At 36.6% G+C, this 26,746-nt stretch overlaps 1 protein-coding gene across 1 annotated transcript; it reads right to left on the bottom strand.

The window, feature by feature from the left end:
- Positions 1-4,898: 4,898 nt before the first annotated feature.
- Positions 4,899-25,524, bottom strand: GPR137B (G protein-coupled receptor 137B). Its single transcript, XM_081944218.1, is given in 8 exon segments — positions 4,899-5,478; positions 6,404-6,528; positions 11,730-11,854; positions 12,913-13,066; positions 15,724-15,946; positions 16,783-16,832; positions 24,424-24,830; positions 24,833-25,524. Coding segments are annotated over 8 exon segments (1,329 nt in total). The 5' UTR covers positions 24,966-25,524; the 3' UTR covers positions 4,899-5,366.
- Between the last annotated feature and the right edge of the window lie 1,222 nt (positions 25,525-26,746).

The raw sequence follows: 26,746 nt of genomic DNA, 5'->3' as shown, positions 1-26,746 counted from the left end.
TGTTTCTTGTCAATTAGCTTTATTGTATCCAATTTGTGATGAATCAGACATAAGATTTTGTACAATGGAATGAAGATTATTTTTGTTAATTCATCTATTTCTCATACCTTTTCCCATTATCCAAATTCAAAATAATCTAGTGTGTTGGCATTGCAGGAATAAATAAATGCCCCCCCCCTACTCAAAATGCTGAAGGAGATTTGAATAGACTAAGAGCTATAGGCTTCAGAATTTATGGACATATTTTTAAAGCATGTGATCTGAAATTTTGCTATTTTTAATGTTGTGTTTTGAATGGAAATTGATATTCAAAAGTGTTTAATTTTCACGTTTTAATGGTAAATAATACTGAGTTAGCATGGAATCCATATGCAAGGTTCTTATAGCTTCAGTTCTTCTTGGTGTGTGCTACTTGAAACTAAAGTCACATGGACATGAATCCTTTCAGCTTTCTTTAAATCGCTTCCTTAAAAAAAGGGCAAGGTAAGCAAAATATTTTTCTCTCTTTACGCTAAATATAAGTTTAATGAAATATCTATTTTAGAAATATTACTTTGTCTTATGCTAGCTTTTGCTGATTTTTTAATGGGAGAGCCAGTAGACCTCATTTTATGTGTATCGAAGGTAGATGTTGATTCTAAGTCAAGATCCTATGAATAAGATTACAGAAGTACATTACTCAGGAGGTTTGTGTACATCCAAGATTGTGAAGGCTACTATTTATTTAATTGGTTAAAAATACAGAAATTATAAGTAGAAAACAATGTTGTAGTAATTTTCAGTTTTCATTAGTTTTCAGACTTCTTGACTATTGAATTGCTTTCATATTGAATAAGGAATTTAATTGCTAAAATGTGGCCAAAATACAAGAAGTGCTACAATTACGTCTGGAATTCTGAGTGTCTCTTGAGAGTTCAAAGCATCTCTTTAATTATGTATTTGTCTGCTCAGCTGTTCTTTTTATTGAAAGAAATAAAAAATAGCTAGTTGTGTGTAATAGACAACATGAGTTTTTATTCAGTAGTATAGAGATTTGAAAGAAGCCTTTGAATCTGCCATATAGAAACAAGAATTTCCAAGTGGCTGAATTCAGCCACAGTTAAGAGTTGTTTTCTGTTTCTCTTACTATTCTTATTACCAATAGAAAGAAATGGACAAAAGAAGTTGCTTTCCATGCCATTTAATCTAACTGAGGAACAATTGTGGTCATTACATACTACACTTTCTAAGCTTGATTGCTCCAGTTACTACTAATGTAAAGATCACCAAGGCCGCTCCCTCATTGGGCCAGGTGGCACAATCAAGAAGAATTCTTGTCACTTTTGCTTCCATTGCAATCCTTTCCAGACAGCATAAACCACTTCAATTTCTACTTAGCAAAAGACTAGCGTAAAGCTAGAGCTGGCAGCACTAAAAGGAAATCATGCCTACTTTGATTCATTGCAAGCCTGTCCTCTCCAGCCATCATAAATCAGTGCAATTTCTTCTTAGTGCCGCCAGCTATAGCTTTACGCTAGTCTTACCCTGGTGAAGCTAAGAAGAAATCTTAGTGGTTTATGCTGGCTGGAAAGAAAAGGATTGCAAAGGAAGCAAAAGTGACAGGATTTCTTCTTCTTGATTATGCCATGTGACCCAGTGAGGGAGCGGCCTTCTCTACCCTGACTTCTTCAGCTTGTCAAAAGGTAAGTAAGCGAAAGGATATGAGGGAGTGGGGATGGGGAGAGTGCATGTATGTTGGCAAAGCAGGCCCAGTGCCTATGAGTACCTGGCCAGGCAGGATGGGAGGATAATAGGTGGGTGGATGGCAGTGTCTCTCCTGTCGGTCATAAGGGGGAATGACCAAGGGAGTGAAGGGGCAGCAGAGTTTATAAGTTTGAAGCAGATTCGTATTTAGCTTTTGGGGTACGCATTGTAACTTTGAACATTCATTAAATAGCCTGTCAAACCTCAAGGATTAACTGTATTTCCTGTTGTTATGTCACCAATTTTATTAAGTACAATTCTTAACTACAATTTTATTTGGGATAGGAAATGAGAAATGTATATAAAGAAATCAACAATATGGTATAATTTGTTATCAAATATCTAGATTAGGTTTCTAGCTCAGCAAAGACTTGATAATCCTGTGCTGACTAATTCCTTTTGGGCTGAGGAACTTTACAATAATTAGAATTACTAGCATTGTCGAGTATCTGTGGAATGACAAGATGCAGCACAGTCATCTATGAATGCCTTTAGATGCTGTGGAATATGAGATGTCCACAAGTTTTCCGGAGAGTTCTAAACAATGAAGCCTATCAGGTCCCAGTTAGAATACCATTTGCAAAGAACTCTTTAAAGCTGGTCATATGTACAACATGATATACTAAAATATTTCCTGTGTGACTGAGAGCAATAAAGAGAATTTCTTTTAAATGCAGTCCTCAACTTACAACCACAATAACTCTGAAATTTCAGTCCTAAGTCATTGTAGTCTTCAGTAAAGGCACCACGTGACCAGTCTCGATTTTACAACAATCATGAAGTAAGTCACCATAGTCACATAACCAATCACATAGCCAACCATGTGATTCTTAAGTGAATCCAACATATCCAATGGACTAGAAACCAGCACAAAAAATGTTGTGAATGTGAATTCATTAAAAAGTGCCTGAAATGCAATTATGGAGTGGGAGGGGATATAGCAATTTTAATTTTGAGTATGGGTGGCAAGTAGTTTTTAAATAGTTTGTCATAACTTTGAACAGTCATAAATCACTGGTCACCAAAGACTACATATTGTTTCTGATGTATAGATCAGTTTTTTATTTGTTTGATTTTGTTTTGGGTTTTATGTTGTCTGCCCTGGGAACTATTCTTTTACAACTTTTAGCAACCTGTTACAAGAAATTCGCAGAGCATTTTGAGATATAGTTTGCCACCAAGACACTTGTGGTGGTTTGCCCTGTCATTTGTTATCTTGCCTCTTTCCCATCATGGCTACTTTAAATTAGCTTAAAGGGATTAACTGATGGGTTCAGGGTTGGGGAAAAGCTTCTTTGCATTAGGACATGCTTCTGGTTGCCCTTAAAGAGGTCACAATTTAACCCCACCAGGAAAAGGCTTTCTTGGATCTGGAAGATTATAATTGTCATGTAGGATTGAATACATGGGCAAGTATTTCTGCATTTATTGTAAAGTGCTTTGTGAATTTTAAAATGAATAATGTATAGGAAGTCCTCAAATCATAACCACAACTGAGCCCAAAATTTCCATTGCTAAGTAAGACAGGTGAGTTTTGTCACATTTTATGAAGTCAGCATTCCCATAAATCTCGCCTGCAGAAGGAAGCATGAAATGCTCCAAAATCTCCTGGTAGACGGATGCATTGACCCTGGTCTTAATGAAGCACAGTGGTCCAGAGTCCTGTTGCTCAGTGGTCCAAAGTCGTCTTTTCTGATGAGAGCAACTTTTGCATCTCATTTAGAAACCAAGGACCCAGAGTATGAAGGAAGAATGGAGAGGCCAATCAAACACAGTAATCCCACGGTCCCACGATATTGAACCAGTTTTTGGTGCTTTTGGCAAAAGTTGCTCTCATCAGAAGAGAGGACTTTGGACCAAGGAGCAACAGGACTTTGGACCACTGTGCTTCATTAAGACCAGGGTCAATGCAGCCATCTACCGGGAGATTTTGGAGCACTTCATGCTTGCTTCCGCAGACGAGCTTTATGGGGATGCTGACTTCATTTTCCAGCTGTCCACACTGCCAAAAGCACCAAAACCTGGTTCAATGACTGTGGGATTACTGTGCTTGATTGGCCAGCAAACTCGCCTGACCTGAACCCCATAGAGAATCTATGGGGCATTGCCAAGAGAAAGATGAGAGACATGAGACCGAACAATGCAGAAGAGCTGAAGCCCGCTATTGAAGCATCCTGGTGTTCCATAACACCTCAGCAGTGCCACAGGCTGATAGCTTTCATGCCACGCCACATTGAGGCAGTAATTGCTGCAAAAGGGGCCCAAACCAAGTTCTGAATACATATGCATGCTTATACTTTTCAGAGGTCCGATATTGTTCTATGTACAATCCTTGTTTTATTGATTGCATGTAATCTAATTTTCTGAGATGGTGGATTTGGGGTTTTCATGAGCTGCACACCATAATCATCACAATTATGACAAATCATGGCTTGAACTATCTTACTTTGCATGTAATGAGTCTTATCTCATATATTAATTTCACCTTTTAAGTTGCATTACTGAAATAAAGGAACTTTTGCACGATATTCTAATTTTTCGAGTTTCACCTGTACATGCCAGTTGTCCAGGGTCCAAATTTTGATCACATGACAATTTTGATCACATGAGGATGCTGCAATGGTCATAAGGCATGAAAAACAGTCATAATCACTTTTCTTCAGTGCCATTGAAACTTTAAATGATCACTAAATGAATGGTTGAAAGTCAAGGACCAGCTGTATAAACATTTTTCATAAAATATTTAATTTGCATACACTATATATGACATATGTACAAAGATGTACTTTTTGGGATGAGTCATAAGCTGGTAGACTGACTATAGCAGGAGATAAAGTAAGAAGTACACACTTCGCTCTATTTTGAAAAAGAATAGATAGATTGGATTGTTTTTCCTTATAAATGAATAAGTGAAGAAAATTCAGAAATGTAGTCCAGAATCAAAGTACGCATGCAAATAAAAATTGTACGTACACTGTTTTAGAGAAGATCTGGCCATGACAAGTCAGTACTGTAAACTCCAATTTATTATATGGACTGCTGAAGCTAACACAACTGTAAACAGTAACCTCAGGGCAAATTCTTTTGTGTTTTTTAAAGTTATAGTATAATCCTAGTATACTAGTATACTAGGATTATACTATAACTCCTAGTATAATCAAAGAAAGACAGGAAGTCGAAATAAAACGAAGACAATCTTAGTGGGACAAAACAGTTCTTCCAATCTGTTTGTCACCTCACTCATGCATGAGTAAATGTATACAAAATTATTTTAATGACCAATTTACTAAAACTAATAATACATTTTAAATAGTTAAATTTGCATGTTAATACAGATCAAAAACTCCTATCAACATAGGTTTCACTGGGCATTATATTGTACAATTAAATTAAAAATTTAAACACTACCAGGTCTATACATATTCATATTTTGTTTTTCAAAATTTAGAGTTTTTCAAACAATTTTTCTAACAGATTTTTTTTAAGCAACTCAACTCTTTAAAACTCAAATATTTTAAACATAAAATCAGACTCAGTTCTTTTGTACATAATTTAAGTATGTAAGTCCTTGCAAAGCAATTCTTCTTACTAAAGTTGAATAAAGGAGTATCATTGGTCTGTTGTTATATTGGGCTTCGGCGCTGAGAATCTGATATGAAATCATGTTGCAGGGATCCAACTTGAACCATTAAGCTGTTATTTAGATGTCCCCAGTCATAGGATTCAGGAGAGAAGCTAAAAGATAAAAACAATGGACTTTGTAAAAAAAAAAAGTGAAGGTTTAACAGTGTTTCAAGTTATGCAATTTTAAAAAGCTCTTCAGATGCATTTTTCCAATCATATTCTGACTGTGTAGACCAGGGGTGTCCAAACTTGGGAACTTTAAGACTTTGGACTTCAACTCCCAGAATTCCCCAGCCAGCCATGCTGGCTGGGGAATTCTGGGAGTTGAAGTCCACAAGTCTTAAAAGTTCCCAAGTTTGGACACCCCTGGTGTAGACCTATTTGCATCACTCCTGTTCCTGGAATAAATTCTAAGTGCATCTGACTAGACATTTGCTTAGCCTAAATTTTATACATAGCTGTTAATCCAGGACACGAAAAAATTCACTTTTTATTTTTTTTTATTTATACATAAGTAATTTTGATTAACAAAGAAGGAATAGTACCAAAGATATTTTGCTTATTGATGATGTATGTTTGCAACATTCATAACCTGTTAGGTTGATTGTCTTTTCAGTAGATTGGATTGGTTCATTAATGAAGTAATTCCTTTTCTTCTAAATTGTATGATTTATTGATAGAAAGTGTAAATTCCACCAAGATTTTTCTGTGGCATATATAAACAAGGTTAAACTTATATAAACCTAAAGAAAGTATACTGTGCTGCATATAATATGCTATGGTAATTGATTGCAGAGATATGCATAAAAGATATGCATAATTATTGTGAACAAAATATCAGTCTGTGTCACATGTCTGTTTACTTGTGTAATTGATTAGTCCACTTTTAATGGGATTTTTTAGAAGAATGTGGTTATCCGTTTCACCAATTATTCTAGTTAAAACACTACCTTTTTTTTGCATTTTTCTAGGACCCTGAAGCCCTTTGTAAAGTTATGCCATTCTTTTGTAAGGTCTATACACATGTTTGTCCTACCTGCCATATATGCTATGTGGTGATATGCTCCATGCCAAATCATCATCACTGTCATATCTGCGAGGATTGTCAAAGAAATAAGTTCTTGGGTTGAAAGCATGAGTTGGTACTATTCCTGGATTCGTCTAGAGAAAAAAGAAAAGTTATTTATAATTGAAGCTATTTGTTGTTGTAGAAATCTGTTCTTTGGTTTCTTTTTAAAAAGAAAAATATAAATGCTTAGAATCATATATTAGAAGGGTACATTTAGATCATCAAGTTCAACCCCTAGTCAGTAAAAAAAAAAATCAAAGTGAAGTATCTTGACAGATGGTTGTTGTTTTCCCATGAATTAGCCAGTTTCGGGGTCCATGATCTCTGGGTTACTGGTCCTACTGTTGCTCTTATGGTTAGCCCCCAATATTCAGTTGAATTCTGCCTTTCTGTAACTTAAGCCCATGTTTTAATTCTTTAAGAAAATAAAAGCCTTGACCTTCTAAATGTGACATTTTTTTAAAGATGTTGGAATAAAACTGTCATATCACCATTTAATATGTTTCAATGCTAAACATACCCAACTCCCTCAATCTCTCTTCCTAGAACTTCATTTCTAGTCATTTATGTATCCTGCTTGCCTTATCTACACCTGGTTGTAATTTTTTCTGTATCTTTTTAAAAGTTTGTACCTAGGCTTGATACGGAAACTTGAAGTCGGGTCTTGCCAAGAATAATACAGTAGAACCATTAATTCCCATGACTTGGGGGTTACACTTCTTTAACCCCCAAGTCATGGGAAGTATAAGTTCAGAAGTATAAATCTGAAATTACATTTTCCTTTTTTTGTACGAATTTCATACAGCTGCTCTGCAATCAATTATTTTTCCAAGATCTTTTTCACAAGTAGTATTTTATAGCCTGTGCATCTAATGGTTGTTTCATAAGTGATGATCTTTCTACTTGCCTTCTGTTATATTTTACTGTTACTTTCAGCCTACAATCTATCAAAATAATTTTGAATGATAATCTGGTCTTCTGGTATATTAGCTACCCTCAATGTGTTTTATCAGAAGATTTAATATGCGTACCATTTGCTCCAAACAAGTGGTTATTTAAAAAATGAAGATTAGAGGACCCAGGACTGGTTCTTGTGGCATTCCTTTTGATAACCGTCAGCAGTATGATAAACCCTTGAGTATACTCTGAATATAATTTTCACACCAGGCCACTTATTGTCATGCCATACACCCCAGCATGACATGTGGGACTTTATCAAACATTTGGCTAATGTTAAGATAGGTCAACAATCTTACAGAAGTTATATAGTCAACAGCAAGATCAGATTGGTCTGGCAAGACTCTTGACAAATCTGTGTTTATTTCTGATAACTATCACATTGTTCTAAGATGGTAACAGATAATCCCCTTAACATTTGCTCTAGAGTTCTCCTAGTATCAATGTCAGACTGACTAGTCTATAGTCTGAATTTTTTTTTCAAGGCAAAAGGAGGATAAGGAACTCTTGCTATTCTGAGAGAACTTTTTAAGATCCAGCAGGATTTTTTAAAGTTATCTCTAAACAGCTACAAGTAACAAAATGTTTTAGGGGTCCTGTACATTATGCTTTAAATATAAATGATCAATTATCCTTCCTGTAGTAGAAGATATTTTATGTTTGGAAGGAGTCTTTCCAATTTTTTTTTCTAGTAATTCAATTACTTTGACTGTTCAATTTCTCAAATAAACATTTCTACCAGTCAGTTTGAGGAATGGTCTGATTTACATTAAATTTACATCAAAATAATCAGCCACTTCCTCTTTTTCACCGATATCCAGATATTTTAGTTTTTCTTCATTTCATTTAGATCTATCAATCACCTGCTATTAGAATACTGATAATAATAATAAATTAATAAATTTGAATTTATTAGCCGCTCCCTTTCCAGGCAGGACTCGGGGCGGTATTACAAATTGAATATATAACTTCAAATAAAAATCCACATCAGTGATTAGATCATACATACTATCAGTAAAATCCTTTATCTGCTGCATATACAAAATTATATATAACATTGTATCTTTTCAGTGACATTCTGGTATGTTGGTTAGTTTAAGATTATCTTATTTTGTTTTTAGATAAAACTTTGATTCATTGTATATTTAGCTCTCTTTAGAATATGTAGTGGTAAGGTTTATGTTATTTGCAGATGAAACGTTGACAGATTTATGGGGATGGCAAAACAGAAATAATGGGGGAAAACCGCCATGAAAATTGTTTCCATTGCAAAGTTATACTGATAGAAATCAAACATTAGCCTTCATCTTCTATTAATTTAATAACTAATTGAATTAACTATTTTTCCTTTCCCATATAAACTTTTGTTTATGCAGATAAGAATTGTTTTAAACTATTATGTCTTCTGGTGGCTCACTGCCAGAATATGTAATGTTGATAACTGGAGAAAACTGGAGAATTTTCTGTTGACAGTTGGTTTTCTTACTACCAGAAAACATGGCATGTTGAGATTGCACAGATATCTCCATATATTTATATATACACCCCTAATGTTTTGTTTCTGAGAAATGGTACAAACAATATTATGCAACAAGACTGTACAAATAATATAAGATAGATAGTTGCTAGGGAGCAAGTTCCCTAAGTAATCAAGGAAAATGAACAAAAATTAGGAGTGGAATTGAACTGAAGAAAAATACAAGGGAGAAATGTTAAAGAAATTATGAATTACTATGTCCTCAATTATGAGAAGTGAAAGAAACATTTTTGTACAGCTGCTAATTATAAAGAATTTGCCTTCAGAATTGCTGATTATTAATTGTAGATGATTGAGTAATGCTTCTTGCTGAGTAAGCAGAAGCAGATGAATGGAATGGAAAACTAATGAATATAAATTCAATGAATACAAAGGCTGATGAATATGAATGAACGAGCAAATGGAAAATAGGAATTTTACAGAAGAGCTGTAAAAGAATTTTAGCTGCAAATTTTTTTTACAGTCCTTCTGAAATTGAAAATGGGCAGAGTTTATCACAGTTTACCAGCAATGCTTCCGCTATGTTTGTATCCTTGGCACAAAATAAAGCATGCATATGCAACTTCACTACAATGCTAAGAAAAAAAGAAATAGAGGATTAGAGCAGTGAGTGGCTGTATTCCAACTCAGAAAAGATCAAACTTTTCTCGGATCAATCAAATGAGGCAATAAAGCAAGAAATGGACGGGGTGGGGGTGGGTGTTAAAAGCAAAAGAGTGAAGGGGACCTTACTCTGTAGAAAACACTGATGAACCAGAAGCAAGATGTTCTGTGCTGATAGAATTTAAGAAGAGCTTTAAGACCATCAAGAATGCTCTTACAGTGGGAGACCATGATGAACAATATATGAGAAATAGGAGCACTTCAGAGCAGAACATATGGAATTGATACCTGCAAATGGATAAAGAGAATTGTAATTGTTTGTGATTAGCTATGCCAAAGAACCAAAGGTAATGGGCACTAGATGCATAGGATGCCTTTTAAAATGTATTATTTTAGAGTCATAGAATCAAAGGATTGGAAAGGATCTTGGAAGACTTCTAGTCAAATCCCCAAATCTTCCAGAAGCACAGATTAGGAATGTAATGCCAAAATTCATCATACAGGACCAAAAAATGCTGTTATGAGGCTACATCTTTTTTCCTCCCTTGCTACAATAAATCTTGATAAATAAATCACACTATTTCTTAAAAGGTTTTGATCTTAAATTAGTTATTTAATATTAAAGTCTTATTGTAAATGGAGCAAATTTTGCAAGAACTAAACTACCAATACAGGTAGTTCATTTACAACTGTTCAAAGTTACAACAGCACTGAAAAAAGTGATTGATGACCATTTTCACACTAATTGATGACAATTGCAGCATCCCCATAGTCATATGATCAATTGACTCATATATATGACGGTTGCAGTGTCCTTAGGCAGTGATCATCTTTTGTGACCTGATAAGCAAAGTCAAGGGAGAAGCCAGATTTACTTAACAACCATCTTACTAAATTAATAACTGCAGTGATACACTTAAGAAATATGGCAAGAAAGGTCAAAAAATAGCGCAAAACTCATCAAAAGCTGAGTGAGTTTAAAAATTACACACAAACACGCACACACCAATGAGAGACAAATCACCAAGAAAGATATACAACACAATAGCAGAGTTGGAAGGGACCTTGGAGGTCTTCTAGTCCTAGACAGGAAACCGTATACCGTTTCAGACAGATGGCTATCCAACATCTTAAAGACTTCCAGTGTTGGGGCATTCACAACTTCTGGAGGCAAGCTGTTCTACTAATTAATTGTTCTAACTGTCAGGAAATTTCTCCTCAGTTCTAAGTTGCTTCTCTCCTTGATTAGTTTCCACCCATTGCTTCTTGTTCTACCCTCAGGTGCCTTGGAGAATAGTTTGACTCCCTCTTCTTTGTGGCAACCCCTGAGATTTTGGAACAATGCTATCATGTCTCCCCTAGTCCTTCTTTCTCTTAAGCTAAACATACCCAGTTCCTGCAACCGTTCTTCATATGTTTTAGTCTCCAGTCCCCTAATCATCTTTGTTGCTCTTCTCTGCACTCTTTCTAGAATCTCCACATCTTTTCTACATCGTGGAGACCAAAACTGAATGCAGTATTCCAAGTATGGCCTTACCAAGGCATTATAAAGTGGTATTAATACTTCACGTGATCTTGATTCTATCCCTCTGTTTATGTAGCCTAGAACTGTCTTGGCTTTTTTGGCAGCTGCTGCACACTGCTGGCTCATATTTAAATGGTTGTCCACTAGGACTCCAAGATATGTGTAATATGTGTTGCCAAGATTTTAGAGTTGGCATTTGAAAAGTTAAAACTTAAGAGTAAACTGATGTTAGAAATAAATACTAACACCCCTACCCCCCCCCCCCCACAAGCTTGTTCAGATATGTTCATAATAAGAGAAAAAGAAATAGTATATCAGCTGCTTATTGAAGATGGCAAGTGGTAACAAAAAAGAAAACGAAGAATTATTCTATTCCCCTTTTTGGTCATTTTTCTCTGAAAAGAGCATGTAAGCTTCCTTAGGCAATTGTATGAAAGAACAGGATTCTAGCTTAAGTTTGATAGAAACATTGGCAGGTAGGAAATACTTATTTCACAGGGTGGGAGTGATGCAATAAATAAACATCTGAGACTATTTACTAAGGTGTCATGACCACAATATCTTAAAAGCAAATTAAAAAATGTTCACTTAGGTTTTGCAACAGTTAATTTATTCTTAGAAAAAGTCATTTCCTTTAAAATAAGTAAACATTAAGACTAGATATAACTTACTAGGTCTTTTGTAGTATTTCGAACACGGAAGAAAAACACCACCAAGGAAGTTGGGAGAAGTTCCCACACAAACAAGATTATTCCAAATACTATATAGCCAGCATCACCCAACTGGCATTTCAGATCTGCCTGTTACAAAATTAAAGGGAAAACTGTTTAAAATAGTCAAGTATTAAATATTTGTAAGCAGATAGCGAGATGAAACCTTATCTGACAAGCAATTTTCTAAGATTTTTGCAGCTTCCAAATCTAGATATTTTCCAAATTTTCTCAGCCTAAATAAATGAATATGCATCTATCTGTATTATCAATACTTATTGCTGAGCACATTCTTCCTGTCAGAACATTTCAATTAGTGAATACTTACTAATGAATTGTATCAATACTACAATCTGTATTAGATATATATATATATATATCTAAGCAGGATTCATTCTGAAAACATAGCTTCAAAGTGTTGAACTGTAGTCTGAATCAATCATGGATAAATTGATTTAATCCAGAATCAGTCAGATTGACTAACACATAGGTAATCTACGTATGAATCACTTGAAAGCATGCCACATTTAAATACATTTTAAAATAGATAACAGGATTAACTTCCTGTTACACAATCCCCTTTCTTCTAAACTGTTAATACAGAATAGGAAAGATTCCCATTGGCTTATCTGATATATTGTTAAATTTTCATCATAAAGCTAAACCAAATGAAATGAAACCAATTTCGTTTTATTTAAGTACAATGATAATAAAGATTATACTTATAAATGAAATTTAAAACTCTCCTTGGCTAAAGTATTACTGGCATACAATACGCCATTAAAATTTTAGAAAACCTAACATTTTACCACCACCCATTATGATTTTCTCAAAAGTAAATCTTTTTTGCAAAGGGCAAAGTGACTTATGGTTTCCCTGGTTTTAACAAACTCTGGATTATGATTGTTCAGTTACATATAAACATTTCCTTCAATCCTCCACTGAAGATTCCATTCTCATTTTTATGAAAATGATGCCAGTAGTCTTGTAATCTTTTTTTTTCTTGACATACTGTATATATACTGTAAAGATCTTAAGCTAGTAACTGCAATGATGTGGGAGTGGGGAGGAAGGATGTTTACTTTTATATCATTTAAGTATCTAAATGAACACTGTATTGTTAGAAGAAATTACTACACAGTACTTGCCTGATCAGATACATTGTACCAATCATAATCAAAAGAGTTCATTGCCTTATTTTGAGAAAATGATAAAATAACCAGGTTGTAACAGGCTCTTGAGGTATACAATAGTATAACAGTTACTCCTATTGATGTTAACTGGCATACTGATGATCCCTAGAGAAAATATTAAAACACAGATATTAAACACAATTGTCTACTGATCACAAAAATGTTCAAGGTTCTAGTTTGAGAGACAATGTGTAGCCAAATCTCAAGTCATTTTGGACCATCCTAAACCTTGTGCTTTGTAATTCTGCTGGAATCTAAAAAGTCTGATACCTTACAATCTGTTTCTTTGGAAAAGAGAAAGCCATATTTTTTTTGGGTGGTGCAGAGTAGAAGGAAAAAAAACAAGGAAACATTGTCTATTTAATGTTCCACACTGGAAAAAATATATCACACCATAGTGGAAAAAAGAAGCTAACATAATTCAGAAAAAAGTTTAAGACCTGCAAATAATTCAGTCTGCTTTTTCTAGAGCAGGAGGATAGATATGCTGATATTAACCAGCTGATCAGGAATTATACATTATGCATATCTGTTGGACACCTGGAAAATGTTCAGCATCTTTTTTAAATGTAATTTATAAAATAGAACAAATGCAAGGATTATTTTGTTACAAATCATTGCACTGTCCAACAAGTAATCATAACAGTTGCAAAATCATGTTCATAAAACAGTTGCAGTCGCATTAGGACTACCAATTGGGCATAAATTAGAGCATTTCTAATAACAGAATACTACCGTATGAAAGATAGAAAAATAATTTAATTAAAGGAAAATTTCCTTAATCAAAGACAATTAGCTCCTATAATATCATCCCTGCAGAGAAAAACAACAAAAACCCTCTAAAATAGAAGGAACCAATATTTCTTTGGGGGGGGGGACTTTTTTTCTCTATCATTATAGAACCTTTTGGAAAGAATAAAATCTCAAGGAATAAACAATAGCAGTCTCAGTGTTGAAAGAGAAAGAGCCTGTCTTCATTCCAAGTAAGAATATAAGCAGTCTGCTTAATCGGTTCTAAAGCCTCTTTTGTCCACTTATTCCTTCATTAAATCTTCAGTGATGGAAATGAGAAAGATAATTCAGTCTTTGGTTAGCTGCTGAGAAGTGACAGATGGAAGTTCATTATTGTTCCCAGTCTTAGACTATGGTCCTTCAGTCATCTGATTGGATAGGATGTTGAAAATGCCAGATCATGGCATCTAAAATACCAGTATAAGCTGCTCAGTGACAAAATTGCTGAAAGGTTGAGACATACGCCCATCTCATAAAATCTCTGCATTCTAGATTTGGGGCACTTGGAATGTTTAAAACATTTTTAACATGATTTTTTTTTAAATCTTTTGCTTGCTTAATGTAATGAAAAATCAAATGATAGTGCCATCAACTTTAGAAGCTCATTGACTACTGAGCTAGGTCTTCGGAATGATTTAGTATTCTTATTTTGGCAATGTTAATTACATTGCATTGGTTTATTATGCTAGACAAATTGGTGATTTCTTAAAAAGTAAATATTATGCAAATTGGTATGAAAATTGCAGTTTGTCAATATTGGATAAAGTGAACTTTATAATTCAAAGAATACATTTCCTGACTACTATTCATGTTTATATGTTGTTTCAGAACAATCTAAGCAGAACATATTCTCAAGAAAGTATCCACAGGAAAAAAAACTGCTCTTTCAGATATTTCTTTTTCAATAGAGGTAGTCCTCAATTTAACAACAATTCATTTAGTGACCGTTTAGTTACAATGGCACTGATAAAGTGACTTATGACCATTTTTCACAGTTAGAACCTTTGCAGCATTCCAATGATCAGATGATCAAAATTTAAATGCTTGACAATTGGTTCATACTTAAGACTGTTACTGTGTCCCAAGGTCATGTAATCACTTTTTGTGACCAGACAAGTAAAGTCAACGGGGAAGCCAGATTCGCTTTACAACCATGTTACTAGCTTAACAACTGCAGTGATTCATTTAACTGTGGCAAGAAAGTTCATAAAATGGGACACAATTCACTTAACAAATGTCTCACTTAACAAGAGCAATGTTGGGCTCCATTGTGGTTGTAAGTTGAAGATGTTTAAGTTTGTTTCTGGAGATTTGGAGAGAACCAAGTGTGGTCCTGGATATACCTATACCAATCTGGTTTTGGAGAAAACCATAATGAAAATGCTATTGGATACCCAACTGAACAAAATAATTCTGATATTTTACAATAAACTGACATTTATTTCGGAATATCTCATCATCTAACAACTAAGTTTGCTTTTTCCTTAGATCTGGATAATAGAATAAGACTATTGCCAATGAAGCCCTTCTTTTGTTGAAGTTTTGAAAAGGGTTTATTTTTACTTAGGACATTTAGAGGTTTTCAGAGTTATTTAAATGGAATGTAATAATTTTAGCTGATTGGGTAAAACCTGTAATTGGTTGCTTTCAGACTGATATGTGGATGTGTGTGTCATCTAGTTAGTCGGGGACCCTGGCAAATACATAGACAAGTATGTAGGGGTTTTTTTTTAAAGTGTTTTCAGAGGTGGCTTGCTACTGCCTTTAAACTGATTACAAACATCAATTTTATAACTTTATTTTAAAAAAATGAACTATCAATTGGATTCACCCCCATTAATCTTGATTAGACACTGAAGAAAAATCCTTCCATTCTTGAACAAGATACCATTCACTTGTCTGCATTGGAATGATTTCCCCATACTAAACAAAAACACATACAAAACACAAAAAACTAAGAGGTACTTTACCTTGGATTCCAAGTAAATATTTGCTAAGGTCATTTTGGAAATCTTGTAGAGACAAATGGAGAGTGAGATGGCACAGAGTACAAACAGAGTGTCATTTATAGCAACCCTGACCAATACAATTATCCTCCTTTCTGAATTTTCTAATTTCACAAGCACAGCACACGTTAAATTCACCAGCAGGAAAAGTAGACTGACCACGAAAGACACCAAGTAGAGGGGTAACCTAAGCAAGAAGAGGGAAAATAGTATTACTTTTACAATTATTATTTTTAGCAAATATTAGTACAATACTAAAGCAGTCTTCCTCAAATTGGTATCTTCCAGGTGTGTTGGGATTCCAGGCTGCTTTAAAAAGGCTTTGTGTTGCTCAGTTTTTCCAGAAATGTGTAATATGCTCTCTATTATAAAATAATTTTAGAGCCTTGATTCTGTAACCCAAATTTCCTATCACTGAATTTGGACATTGGACTGCATCTTGACATTTCTAAAGCGACGAATCGCTGTAGCTTGCACAAACCAAGTCTGTAGCTTAACTAAATCTTAATTAAATTTTCTCAGAAAATTATTATAAATTAAATATAATTGTAATTTATTAAAAGTAATAAAGCTTTCTTAGTCATGGTGCCTATCATGGAACAGCCTCTTCCCCCCAACCTTCCGCCCCCAGGTCTGGAAGGCCCAAGCCCTCTTAAATTTCCTGAAGGCAGTGAATACCTGACTCTCCCTGCAGGAGTTGACTAGGATGGTAATGAGCCCAATATAAGTGTAAGTTTCTTATGGTGCCCAGCTATTGTATTTTGTCTATTTTTAACTTGGTTTGTATTTGTGTTTTGAGGTCTTATTATGTATTTTAGGGTTATTGTTATTATCTGCCCAGAGTTATGCACATACAGTAAATAGATAGCTTTGTAAATTCTCTAAATAAATTAATAAAAATAATTGTTATTTTTCAGAAATACATGGGCATGTTTTTTTATTCCTAGAAATAAAATAAAACATGTCCCAGTAGTATGCAACTGCTTTCCCCCCCCTTCATTCATGTTGGAATTATGTTTTTACCTGTATTTAAGTAATTCTGGTGAGTATTTAGATTTAGCTTTGAAAATCACCTGTAAGAAAATGAGACTGTGTTATTAAACATGCAATGCATAGTAGGGCTGGCACTCTCTTGTACTGTGAGTTCATTATATTTCAGATGGATGACGTGGCCACATACGTAGCACACTTGCTTTCCAATTTGCAAATAGACAATTTTCTATGTGGCAGCAAAATGTTATTCATCAGTGTGTTTACAGGAAATATATATCTTATCCTAGACAAAAAAAAACCTGCAGAAGCGAAAGTAGCTTTGTATACAATCAGAGAAACCAAGCAAAAATAATGACTATGATCATCTATTCAATGTCAGGTTGTTTTGAAAGGAAACAATTCTGTAGTAGTGCTTGTGTACCACACCAGGGTTCCCCAAACTTTCTGGCTTTGCAGACTGATGCAGGGAGGGAAGAGAGGGGATGGTTCTTGGCAAGTGATGGGCAAGCACAGGGGGGCACATGTTTGACAACTGCTCGCACAAGTGAATGCACATGTATGAGCATTAACTTGCGCGCAAGGGAATGCACATGTATAAGCACTTGCCCGCAACTTTGGGCGGCCCAGTTTTCAACACCTCACGGCCCAGTAGTGGGCTGTGGCCCTGGGGTTGGGGACTCCTGTTCTAACCTATCTAGTAGTTCTGTGGTGGTCTAATTGCTTATGCTCCAAGATTAAAACAGGAAACACTGTCTCAGATTGAGTTCAACTTGTAGGGACTGCTTGGATTCAGCCATTTAATTTCTGGGTATTTTTGCCACTTATCTTCCTTTGCTCTTCAACTTTCCAGCCCAGCTCACCACCCTGGCATTGCTTGATGATCCGTCAGACCAGGTGCTGTCCCATGCGAAGATCAGAGAAAGGATCAATGGGGCAAATGAGGCTCATGCAGGTCATAAAAGCACCAATGCTTGCTTTCATGATTGTCATCTAAGCTTCCTGACTATTGCCTAGGACTTCCCTATCTTTAGCTTTTTGCTTGTAGATTGTGTTTTTTTTTAAATTAGAGGAGATTCTGTTAGTCACAGGCAAATGGGTACTCTCTAACTCAATTCTTTTTAAACAAAGGAAATATTTCACCCTTCTTTCCTTTAAAAAGAACCCTCAAAGGCATCATAATCTTGTTTCAGAGTTGCATTATATAACGTAGCAAAAGTAGAAGCAGGGCATATATAAATAGGCCACATATACAACTTTACAAAAGTAAAATAACGTAATTTTATTTATTTCCCACGTTCAATGTATTACCAGAAATTGCAGTTTCCCTTCCATGTATCTTTGTAACACAAGCTTCCTCAAACTGGTCTCACTTCAGATTTGCAGCTTTCAGCTACCAGAAATCTCATTGATGATTGAGGAAGTTTTGGAGTTGAAGTCTACATATTTTGAGACTACTTAGATCTGTCATGCATTTCAGAAGCAACCAGACAATCTGTTACTCATAATTATTAATCATGCTTAATAAGAACATTCAGAATGATATATCTTTGGAGAGAAAATACTTTTTCTCAAAACTTTCCTTCAATATCCTTGAATGCTAAATCTGTAGCTGACATCCCCCCAGTTAGTAAAAGAACTAAATAATCCCCCCCCCAATGAGATCTGCACCTTCATTTCTGGGTTTGAAGACCTGACACTTCCACATGGCCAGGTACTCCAAAGGGAGGGGAGCACATGAATTTGTCAGACTCTACCTCCTCCTTCCCCATATTCACTTTGCTCCTTTCCTTTCCACCTGGTTAACTGAATTTTAATTTTAAATGTAAGGTTCTTATTCTTTTTAATGTTTTACATTAATGGTATGACTATAAACCGCCTAGAGTCGCCTCAATGCGATGGGCAGCATAGAAGTATAATAATAAATACACAAAAATAAATAAAATATTTCCAAGTTCACAACTTACTAAGAATCAAACAAAGAGTCACAAATAATCAGTTCTTTTCTTAATATTATATGATAGGTCATATGATCTTTATAATCTTGAGCCAATCTTTACAATCAGTTGGCTTGGCTTAGGGCTGCTTTTATTGCATGTGTGCTCTTCTCAACCCATCTCCATTATACTATTTTCCTGAATATTCCCTTCCCCAGCTGTTTTTAGGATGGTTCTTTGGGGAAATTATAGCTTCTGTAGCTATCATGCACAATTGATTGTTGAACACTTCTAGCCTGGCAACATTTTCAGAATCAGATGAGCCATGATTGTCTTCACTTCTATTGATGGGTGGCTGAGAATTAGAAGAAAAAATCTCATCCCTGCCCTGTTAACAAACTGAAATGACAGTAATTGGTGCTACAGTTACAATGCTATAAGTAGTAAAACATCTGTAACCCTTCAAATAACTTCTCTTCCTCCATTCACAACACACAAGTTTCATAATGGAGTACTATTATTCTTTGCCATGTGCCGAAGAAACAGCAATTCCTTTTCCTTTAAATATCATCATCATACATGTATCTCACAAACCTAAAGCAGCCCAGCTAGCTTAATCACCAGAAACTTCAGCCTTGTGGATGTGTTAGCAACTCATCTTACATCTCTCCTCAAAACCACTTGAAAACTGAAGAAATATTCACCAAACATACAGAGGCATTTCTAGATATGGATAAACAAATTTAAAGAGTGGACATTCAAGCTAGCCTATGAATCCTATGGGTGATCTGATTTTCCAGGAGATTTCTTTAGTGCCAATTTAGCCTAAGACTGAGTCATAGGAAAAGTCAGTTTGAGATGGGATGTATAGTCATGTAGATTTTGGTCTAGCTATGTCTATGATTCTTTGGTATAGAGCCTAGCAATGGTAGGAAGGCCACATCATATTGGATTTGATAAACATTCAGTAATCAAATTGTCCAATATTTTTTATTATCCTCTAAATCTCCATTTGTTTCTACTAATCTAAAAATGGAGATCAAACTGTAATTAGTCTCTCCCAACTTTGCACAGGAAACTCTTCAAAAGCGATATGCTTAAGGATGATGAGAGTTGTAGTCCAGTACAATTAGGGATAATACCATGGAGGGTACTTCTATACAGGCAATCCTTGACTTACAACCACAATTGAGCCAAACATTTCTGTTGTTAAGTGTGACATTTGTTAAGTGAGCTTTGCCCCATTTTACAACTTTTCTTGCCACAGTTGTTAAGCTGCAGTTTAAGTTAGTAATACGGTTATTAAGTGAATCTGACTTCCCCATTGACTTTGCTTGTCAGAAGGTTGCAAAAGGGGATCACATGACCTCAGGACACTGCAATTGTCATAATAAGTATGAATCAGTTGCCAAGCATCTGAATTTTGATCACATGCCTGTGGTGATGTGGTCATAAGTTTATAACTTTTTTTCAGTGCTAGTGTATCTTTGAACAGTCACTAAACAAGCTGATGTAAGTTGAGGACTACCTGTGCATTATGATCCAATTTCTATATGCTGTAGTCAAGCAGGAACAAAAAAATAAACATGCACAGTTAAGCACAATATGCATCCAGCAATGCATATCAATAGGATTCTTAGCCTTGAGATGCCAGGGCTTGAATGGCATACATCAGAGTTAAATGAAAGACCTGATGTATAACCCAACTAATTATTATTATTTTTGGCAGCATATATCATGTTCAAATCAGACTTAATTGAACAGTTTTATCTGGATGCTTTAAAGATAAGGCTAAAAACACAGAATAACATTCATGTACAAACATACGGAATGGAGGGCTTTGATAAAACAATATTCATTTAAAGGTCGAAACATTCTCAGATTAATCTTGATTGATGGACACATTCATGCAGTTTTCCTGGAAATAATCCAGAAGTGAGTTGCCATTGCTTTTTTCCCAAGATGTATTTTTTAATTTCTCAGCCTAGCCTACGGCCCTGATATTCCCTGTTGATCTCCTATCCAAGGACAGATAGTCCTTGATTTAGCAGCATAATTGAACCTGGAATTATGGTGATAAGTTATTGCAATCATAAGTCGAGGCATCATGTGACCAGATACTATTTTTCAACATTTTTTGCAGGGGTCATTAAGCGAATGCGGTGCTGGTTAAACAAATCCATTTTCCCCGATGGGTGGAGGTTTTATGCCCAGAAACTGGAAGTAAACACCATAAACCAGCAAAACAATCACAGATTCTTGTCGCATGACCACAGAACACTGCAAACAGCGGTAAAATTGAGTTGTTTGCCAAGCATCAAAATGCAATCATATGATTTGTATAGATGACAGAGAACGTATTCTCACCCTTCACTTTCTATTAGACTGTATACAAAAGACAAAAAAGGCCAAAAGAACAGAGACAGTACAATTCATGCCACAAAATGTGTAATAGATTGGATGACATAAATCCTGATATAGGTGGAAAAACATCTACGCTAAATTCTAGTCCTAAAGTAAAAAGGATACAGAAATGAACTGAGCAAATGTTTTGAAAACAGGTTTATGCTTCCTCAGTATTTTGTTGGAGAGGGACTTTATTTATTGAATTTATTTAAAATACAATGCTTCAGAGTAGATCTACATTATATGTAATACACACAGGATTTTTCAATATATTGTCCACTTTGTCGGCCAGTTTTGTCTGTTTGTCTGAAATGGTATAGAATCCCCTGCTTGAGCTAGGACTAGAAAACCTCCAAGGCTCCTTCCTTCTGTTATTCGGTTCATCTGTTATTATGAGAAAAGAGTAAGATTCAAAAATGATACAAATCAGCCTTCCGCTACTTTTTTCCTGCAACTTCTTCCTCCTAAGCTCTGCCTATCATGGCTCAAAATCTAAAAATAAACCCAACTAAGATAAACAGTCACAGAGGCAGAGATTGCAAGAAAGAGTTGAAAGGCAAGAACATATTAAAGCCTTTCTTCTTTCATTCCTTCCATCCCACATTTCCATTACCATTGTCTCAATAGGTCAGTGATGGCGAACCTATGGCACGCGGCTTCCTCAGGCTTCCTCAGGCTTCAGAGGCTTTATAGGAGCCTGGGGAGGGTGAAAAGAGCCTCCCCCACCTCCCCGGAGGCTTCAGGGACCATCCGGAGGCTTCCCTGAAGCCTTTGGAACGCTTAAAACCACCCTCCGAGCAAACCGGAAGTGACTTCTGGTTTGCTCGGAGGGTCGTTTTAAGCGTTACAAACGCTTCAGGGACCGTCTGGAGGCTTCCCTGATGCCTTCGGAGCGCTTAAAACCACCCTCCGAGCAAACCAGAAGTCACTTCCGGTTTGCTCGGAGGATGGTTTTAAGTGCTCCGAAGGCTTCAGGGAAGCCTCCGGACTGTCCCTGAAGCCTCCGGAGGGCCTCCGGGGGGGAGGCGGAGGCTCTTTTCGCCCTCCCCAGGCTCCTATAAAGCTTCTAGAGTCTGGGGAGGGCGAAAAAAGCATGTAAAAATGGGGGGGTCACGCATTGTGCGCACAGGGGGGTCGCACGTTGCATTATGGGTGCGGCACACCCACACATGACCCCCCTGCGCTCCCCCCACTTGTGGCACGCGAGCCAAAAAAGGTTCGCCATCACTGCAATAGGTTGTAGCACCTTGTCTGGACATGGGGGATAAGCAGATCAGCCCTAGTTAGTATTGGAAGGGAAGACTATCAGGACAGCCCAGAAACTGTAGGCTAAAATGGGAAGTTGAAATGTATTGTAAAAGAATGAGATGGCAAACCATTTCCAATATCATTGCCAGGAAAAGTACATAGATGTGTCCATAAAGTCACAGGAGTCAATTTTCCATTTTAAACTTGTATAAGAATTATGGGATTTGAAATCCAACACATCAGAAGCACCACATTGGAAAAGTCCATCATAACAGATTGAAAGAAAAACTCAGCCTCTTTTTATGCCAATTAACTATTTGTTAATTATTTAACTTTCTTGGCATAATTTAAGTGACTCTTTTAAAGTATTTCTTCTGTCCTATTAACAAACAGTGTTTATAGAGGGAATTCTAAGCAGTTTTGCAAGTATTTCCTAAGTCTTATTAACATTTAGTAACTTGTTCACACCAAGCAGGCTGGATTTAAGGCACACTGAAGCACAACCTGTCTTTTTATTTGGCTAAAGGTTGCCTCTGGACTGAGAGTGTGTTCCTCGCCTCCCTTTTACACTTGCCCATGCATGTCTGATGTGACAATGTAGGTGTAATAGTTAAAGGGGTAGACTGTGGCAACAGGCAGATTTACAAGCCAAACTTGTCGCCTGATGTTTATCTGAATCTCTTGACTATAGTAAGCAATCGTAAACATGTTTTCCTTGAATCACAATTTTAAATGTGCTTCTCTAAATCAATTCCCATTATATTCAGTGGGAATTATTTACAGTGAAATAAACATGCAAGAGCAGCAGTTTGACTTAGTACTATAGATTGTGGCATTATTCCACCTAAATACTTGTTACTTATTCACTAAACAGTAGCCAAACTATTTGTTAATGCAATGTGTGAACCTGACTATATTCTTTCAGTTTAGCCTCTAAGAAGTAAAATATGCCAAAACTTAATTGGTTTCTGTGTAACAGTTTTGCAAGTCCAATAGAGTAATAATAAAACTTTGTTTCATTTGCATGTAATGAAAGACTGGTATATCTGCGAATATTAAGGCACCTTTAATGAGTGATTCTGGTCCAAGTTCACAATCACAATAAAAATTATAAATCATTATAATATGAAGCACTGAAGCTAAACTTCAATCAACCTACTATTTAGCTGAAAAAACAACATGAAGTCAATAAGACCCCTCCCTACTTCCTATTTTAAAATAATGTTCTGCCTAACTTCTTTAAAATTTCAGTAATGCTTTTTCCTTGCCTGTTTCTATAAAAAAATCTCAGCAAAGCCTGAAATTTAACATCAATATTCCTTATCATTTATGTGATGTATTTCAAACATAATATAATAGTGTATAATATGCATTTCTTTCCAAAATTCTTTCAATTATTCACACACCACTGCAAAACAGGGTTGCTGCCTCTCTGAGCATGTTGTTAACTGAAGGATGCTTAAGAATAGTTTGAGACTTCCTATCTCCCTGATCCCATTTAAAAATTTTGCACCCACTCCAGTGTTCAAGAAAAGATTTGCTTTGCATGTAAAATCAGCACTGCTCACTTAACAACCAGAAAATAAAGTTAAAGATACTACTACATAATCCACCGTGAATCCCGTTTGTGAACCATGTAATTTTTGGTGAGGAGAAAGAGGAAGGAGTTATTCCCAAGTGGATAAAAACAAAGCTTGATGAAAATTTTGCTTAAAGTAAATGGCCAGAAATCTTGGGTTTATCCTATTTTTCTTCTCTCTCCTCTTAAGAGCAACTGAGATCCAGATTGCCTGCTGAATTATGCTGTATTGCGAAACCCTGTAACATCAGCTGGTCTGACCAATTGGCTGAGTAAGAAGTTTTTTTGTTGTTGCTACTGTCTCTATCTACAAAGTAGGGCTCCTCCTCCAAATGTCCACTTTGACGAGCCGGAACCCCCCATAGCTTCGATAAACGGGGGTCCTAGCTAACATATGAACCCGCCTGACATTATCTAAAGTAAGATATTCTCACATCGCGGCCGTGCGATCTGTTGCCGTAGGAGGACCGCGCCATCCGAGCTCGGAAACGTCCCTCCCCTTACCTGGGTGAAGTAAAGGTTCATAAGCGTCAGGGTGAAAAACTGGAGGCACACCGGGAAGCAATAGAGGAGCCAAAAGGCGAAGGGGCTGAGAAAATTGGCGGCGACGAAGTCCTTGAAATAAAAGGAGAAAAGCACCGTCCGAAGAGAAGCCCAGAGCAGGCATAGAAATAAAAAGACCGTCTGATAGCTAAACCTCTTGTGCCGGTAGTGCAGGACCAGCCAGAGCTGGATGTAAATGAAGAGGAAGAGGAGCGAATAAAAGACGGTGTAGACCACGGTGAGACCCAGCTTCACGTACGGAGGCACAGCCGGGCTCAGAGTAGGCAGGAAGCTGCCGTTCCTCACCGCGTCCCATTCCAGGGCCTCCATCGGCGCCCGGGATTCGGGCGGGCAGAGCTCGGGCTTAACTTTGCCGACGGTGGCTCCCGTTGCTGCTCCTGTTGCTGCCGCCGCCGCCTTTCATCTTCGTCAGGAGGGGAACCGAGCGAACGAAAACAACCCGCACTTCCTCTTTGGCAGCGCACTGGTGGCTGGAAGCACATGATCTCAGGACAGAGGGATTCATTGGCGCGTCCTCCATCAGCAGTTGGCCGGGAGCGAGCCGCTGTTTGGGACGCCCCCTTCGCTGGCTCTCGGACAGGGAAGGGTGTCCCCCCTCCCCTCCGTCTTCGGCCGCTCCTGGGTTTTCAGCACAGCTTTGTTCTTCAGCAAGGGGCCTGCTGACGTATTCCAACGCAGTCCAAGATGCCAGGCTGTCTTTTAATTTGCCGATCTTATTTACGCATCTCCTTGCATCTTTCTCCTCCTCCTCATTTGTGTTCCCCCCCCTCTCCTGGGGATGCTAACTGTTCTGAAGGGGAAAACGGGTGACTCGTCTTGTTCGTGTTGGATTTCCACCTCAGGAAATGCAGAGCCTCGATCAAATAACTTTACAGAATCCCCTTTACTGTACTGGGGAGTTTCAGTTTGTTGAAGAGAAGAATGTTTTTCAAGTAAAAATACTATGCTTGCATTATAGTTGCACCTATTCTCAGTCTGCCAATCCTTGACTACGGTGTATTTTTAGTTGCTGAATGTGTGGGTCCTGTCAATTTATCTTCACCACTTGCATTAATGAATTTGTCTCTAACAGATTGGGTGCTGGATGTTGGAGAAGCTTGGAAGACAAAACAGTTTTCTATCTTCATTATCCTGTATTACATCCAATCAGATCCTCAAGGAGGAATCTGTTCTTTGTCAGAACTGCCAGGGACATCAATGTAGGATTTCACCCCTGTTATAACAAACCCTGGAGGCTATGCTGTATTTGTCAGCTGGATATGTGAGAAATATAGAATAAAAGCCTGCCTATGAGAACCTCCTGAGAACAAAAGTGGTTGTCCTATAACCCCACCAAATTGAGGATGAAATTATACCCCCTTCCATTTCATGTCTTGCACAGAGAAGTGCTATAGCAGGATGGATACTGTTTTAAAGATAACAAAACAACTGTAGATCAGAGATTTTTCCAAGCAAATGATGGAAAGAAATACCTAAAACTAGAGCCAGGTTATCAGAGATAAAGGTGAGTGTATTAACTTTAAATAGATTAGCAACTCCTCCTTTTATATTATCTACCTTTAGTGATAGAATTTTGTTTCAGTTTAGGAGATCTCCCAAAGGAATCTAGTTTTTATAAATATGTTTTCTTATAAACAAAAAAGGAAAAAGGGAAAATAAACTCATTAATTTTTAAAAAAGTTTAAGAACCAATGGGTGAAATTTTAGTGGCAGTGGATTAATTAGCATATTTGGGGAAATCCAAAAGTAAGTTTCAAATTGTCCTCCTCACCTAGTTTCTGAGATAAAAGATAAGGTAGTAATGCAATTGTCAGGAAACCCTGGGGAAAATTAGTTTCTTTGTCTGTTGGAATTCGACTTATTGCAGTATACTAGGACATACAAAGGGCATAAAAACAAAAAAAGCTTTACTATTGTATATAAAGCAACAAAATATTCCAATAAACATATGTCAGAATAACAAAACAGCAAAGTGTGTCTACAGTTTACAGTGATTGGACAAATAAGGAAAGTCCCACTTTTTTATTGATGCATATGGCCACCCATCCAATGAGTGTACAATAAAACTATAAAACAGTAATATATTTAAAAAAAACAATTATTTTCCATTAAAAAAATCAAATCATGTTTAAAGGCTAAGGGAGAACAGCAGATGTCAACAGTAATGGAGTTACCTCAAAACCTGACTGGCCCATGGTTTCTCCAGGCCTGATGGCATAGTCAGGTTTTGAGGGGCTTCAAAAAATCAGTAGGGATAGAAACA

Source organism: Natrix helvetica (genome assembly GCF_964273705.1).
Source record: "Natrix helvetica genome assembly, chromosome: 2".
Lineage (NCBI taxonomy): Eukaryota > Metazoa > Chordata > Lepidosauria > Squamata > Natricidae > Natrix > Natrix helvetica.
Note: the sequence above shows the minus strand (reverse complement) of the source record. Positions and strands in the feature narration are given on the sequence as shown.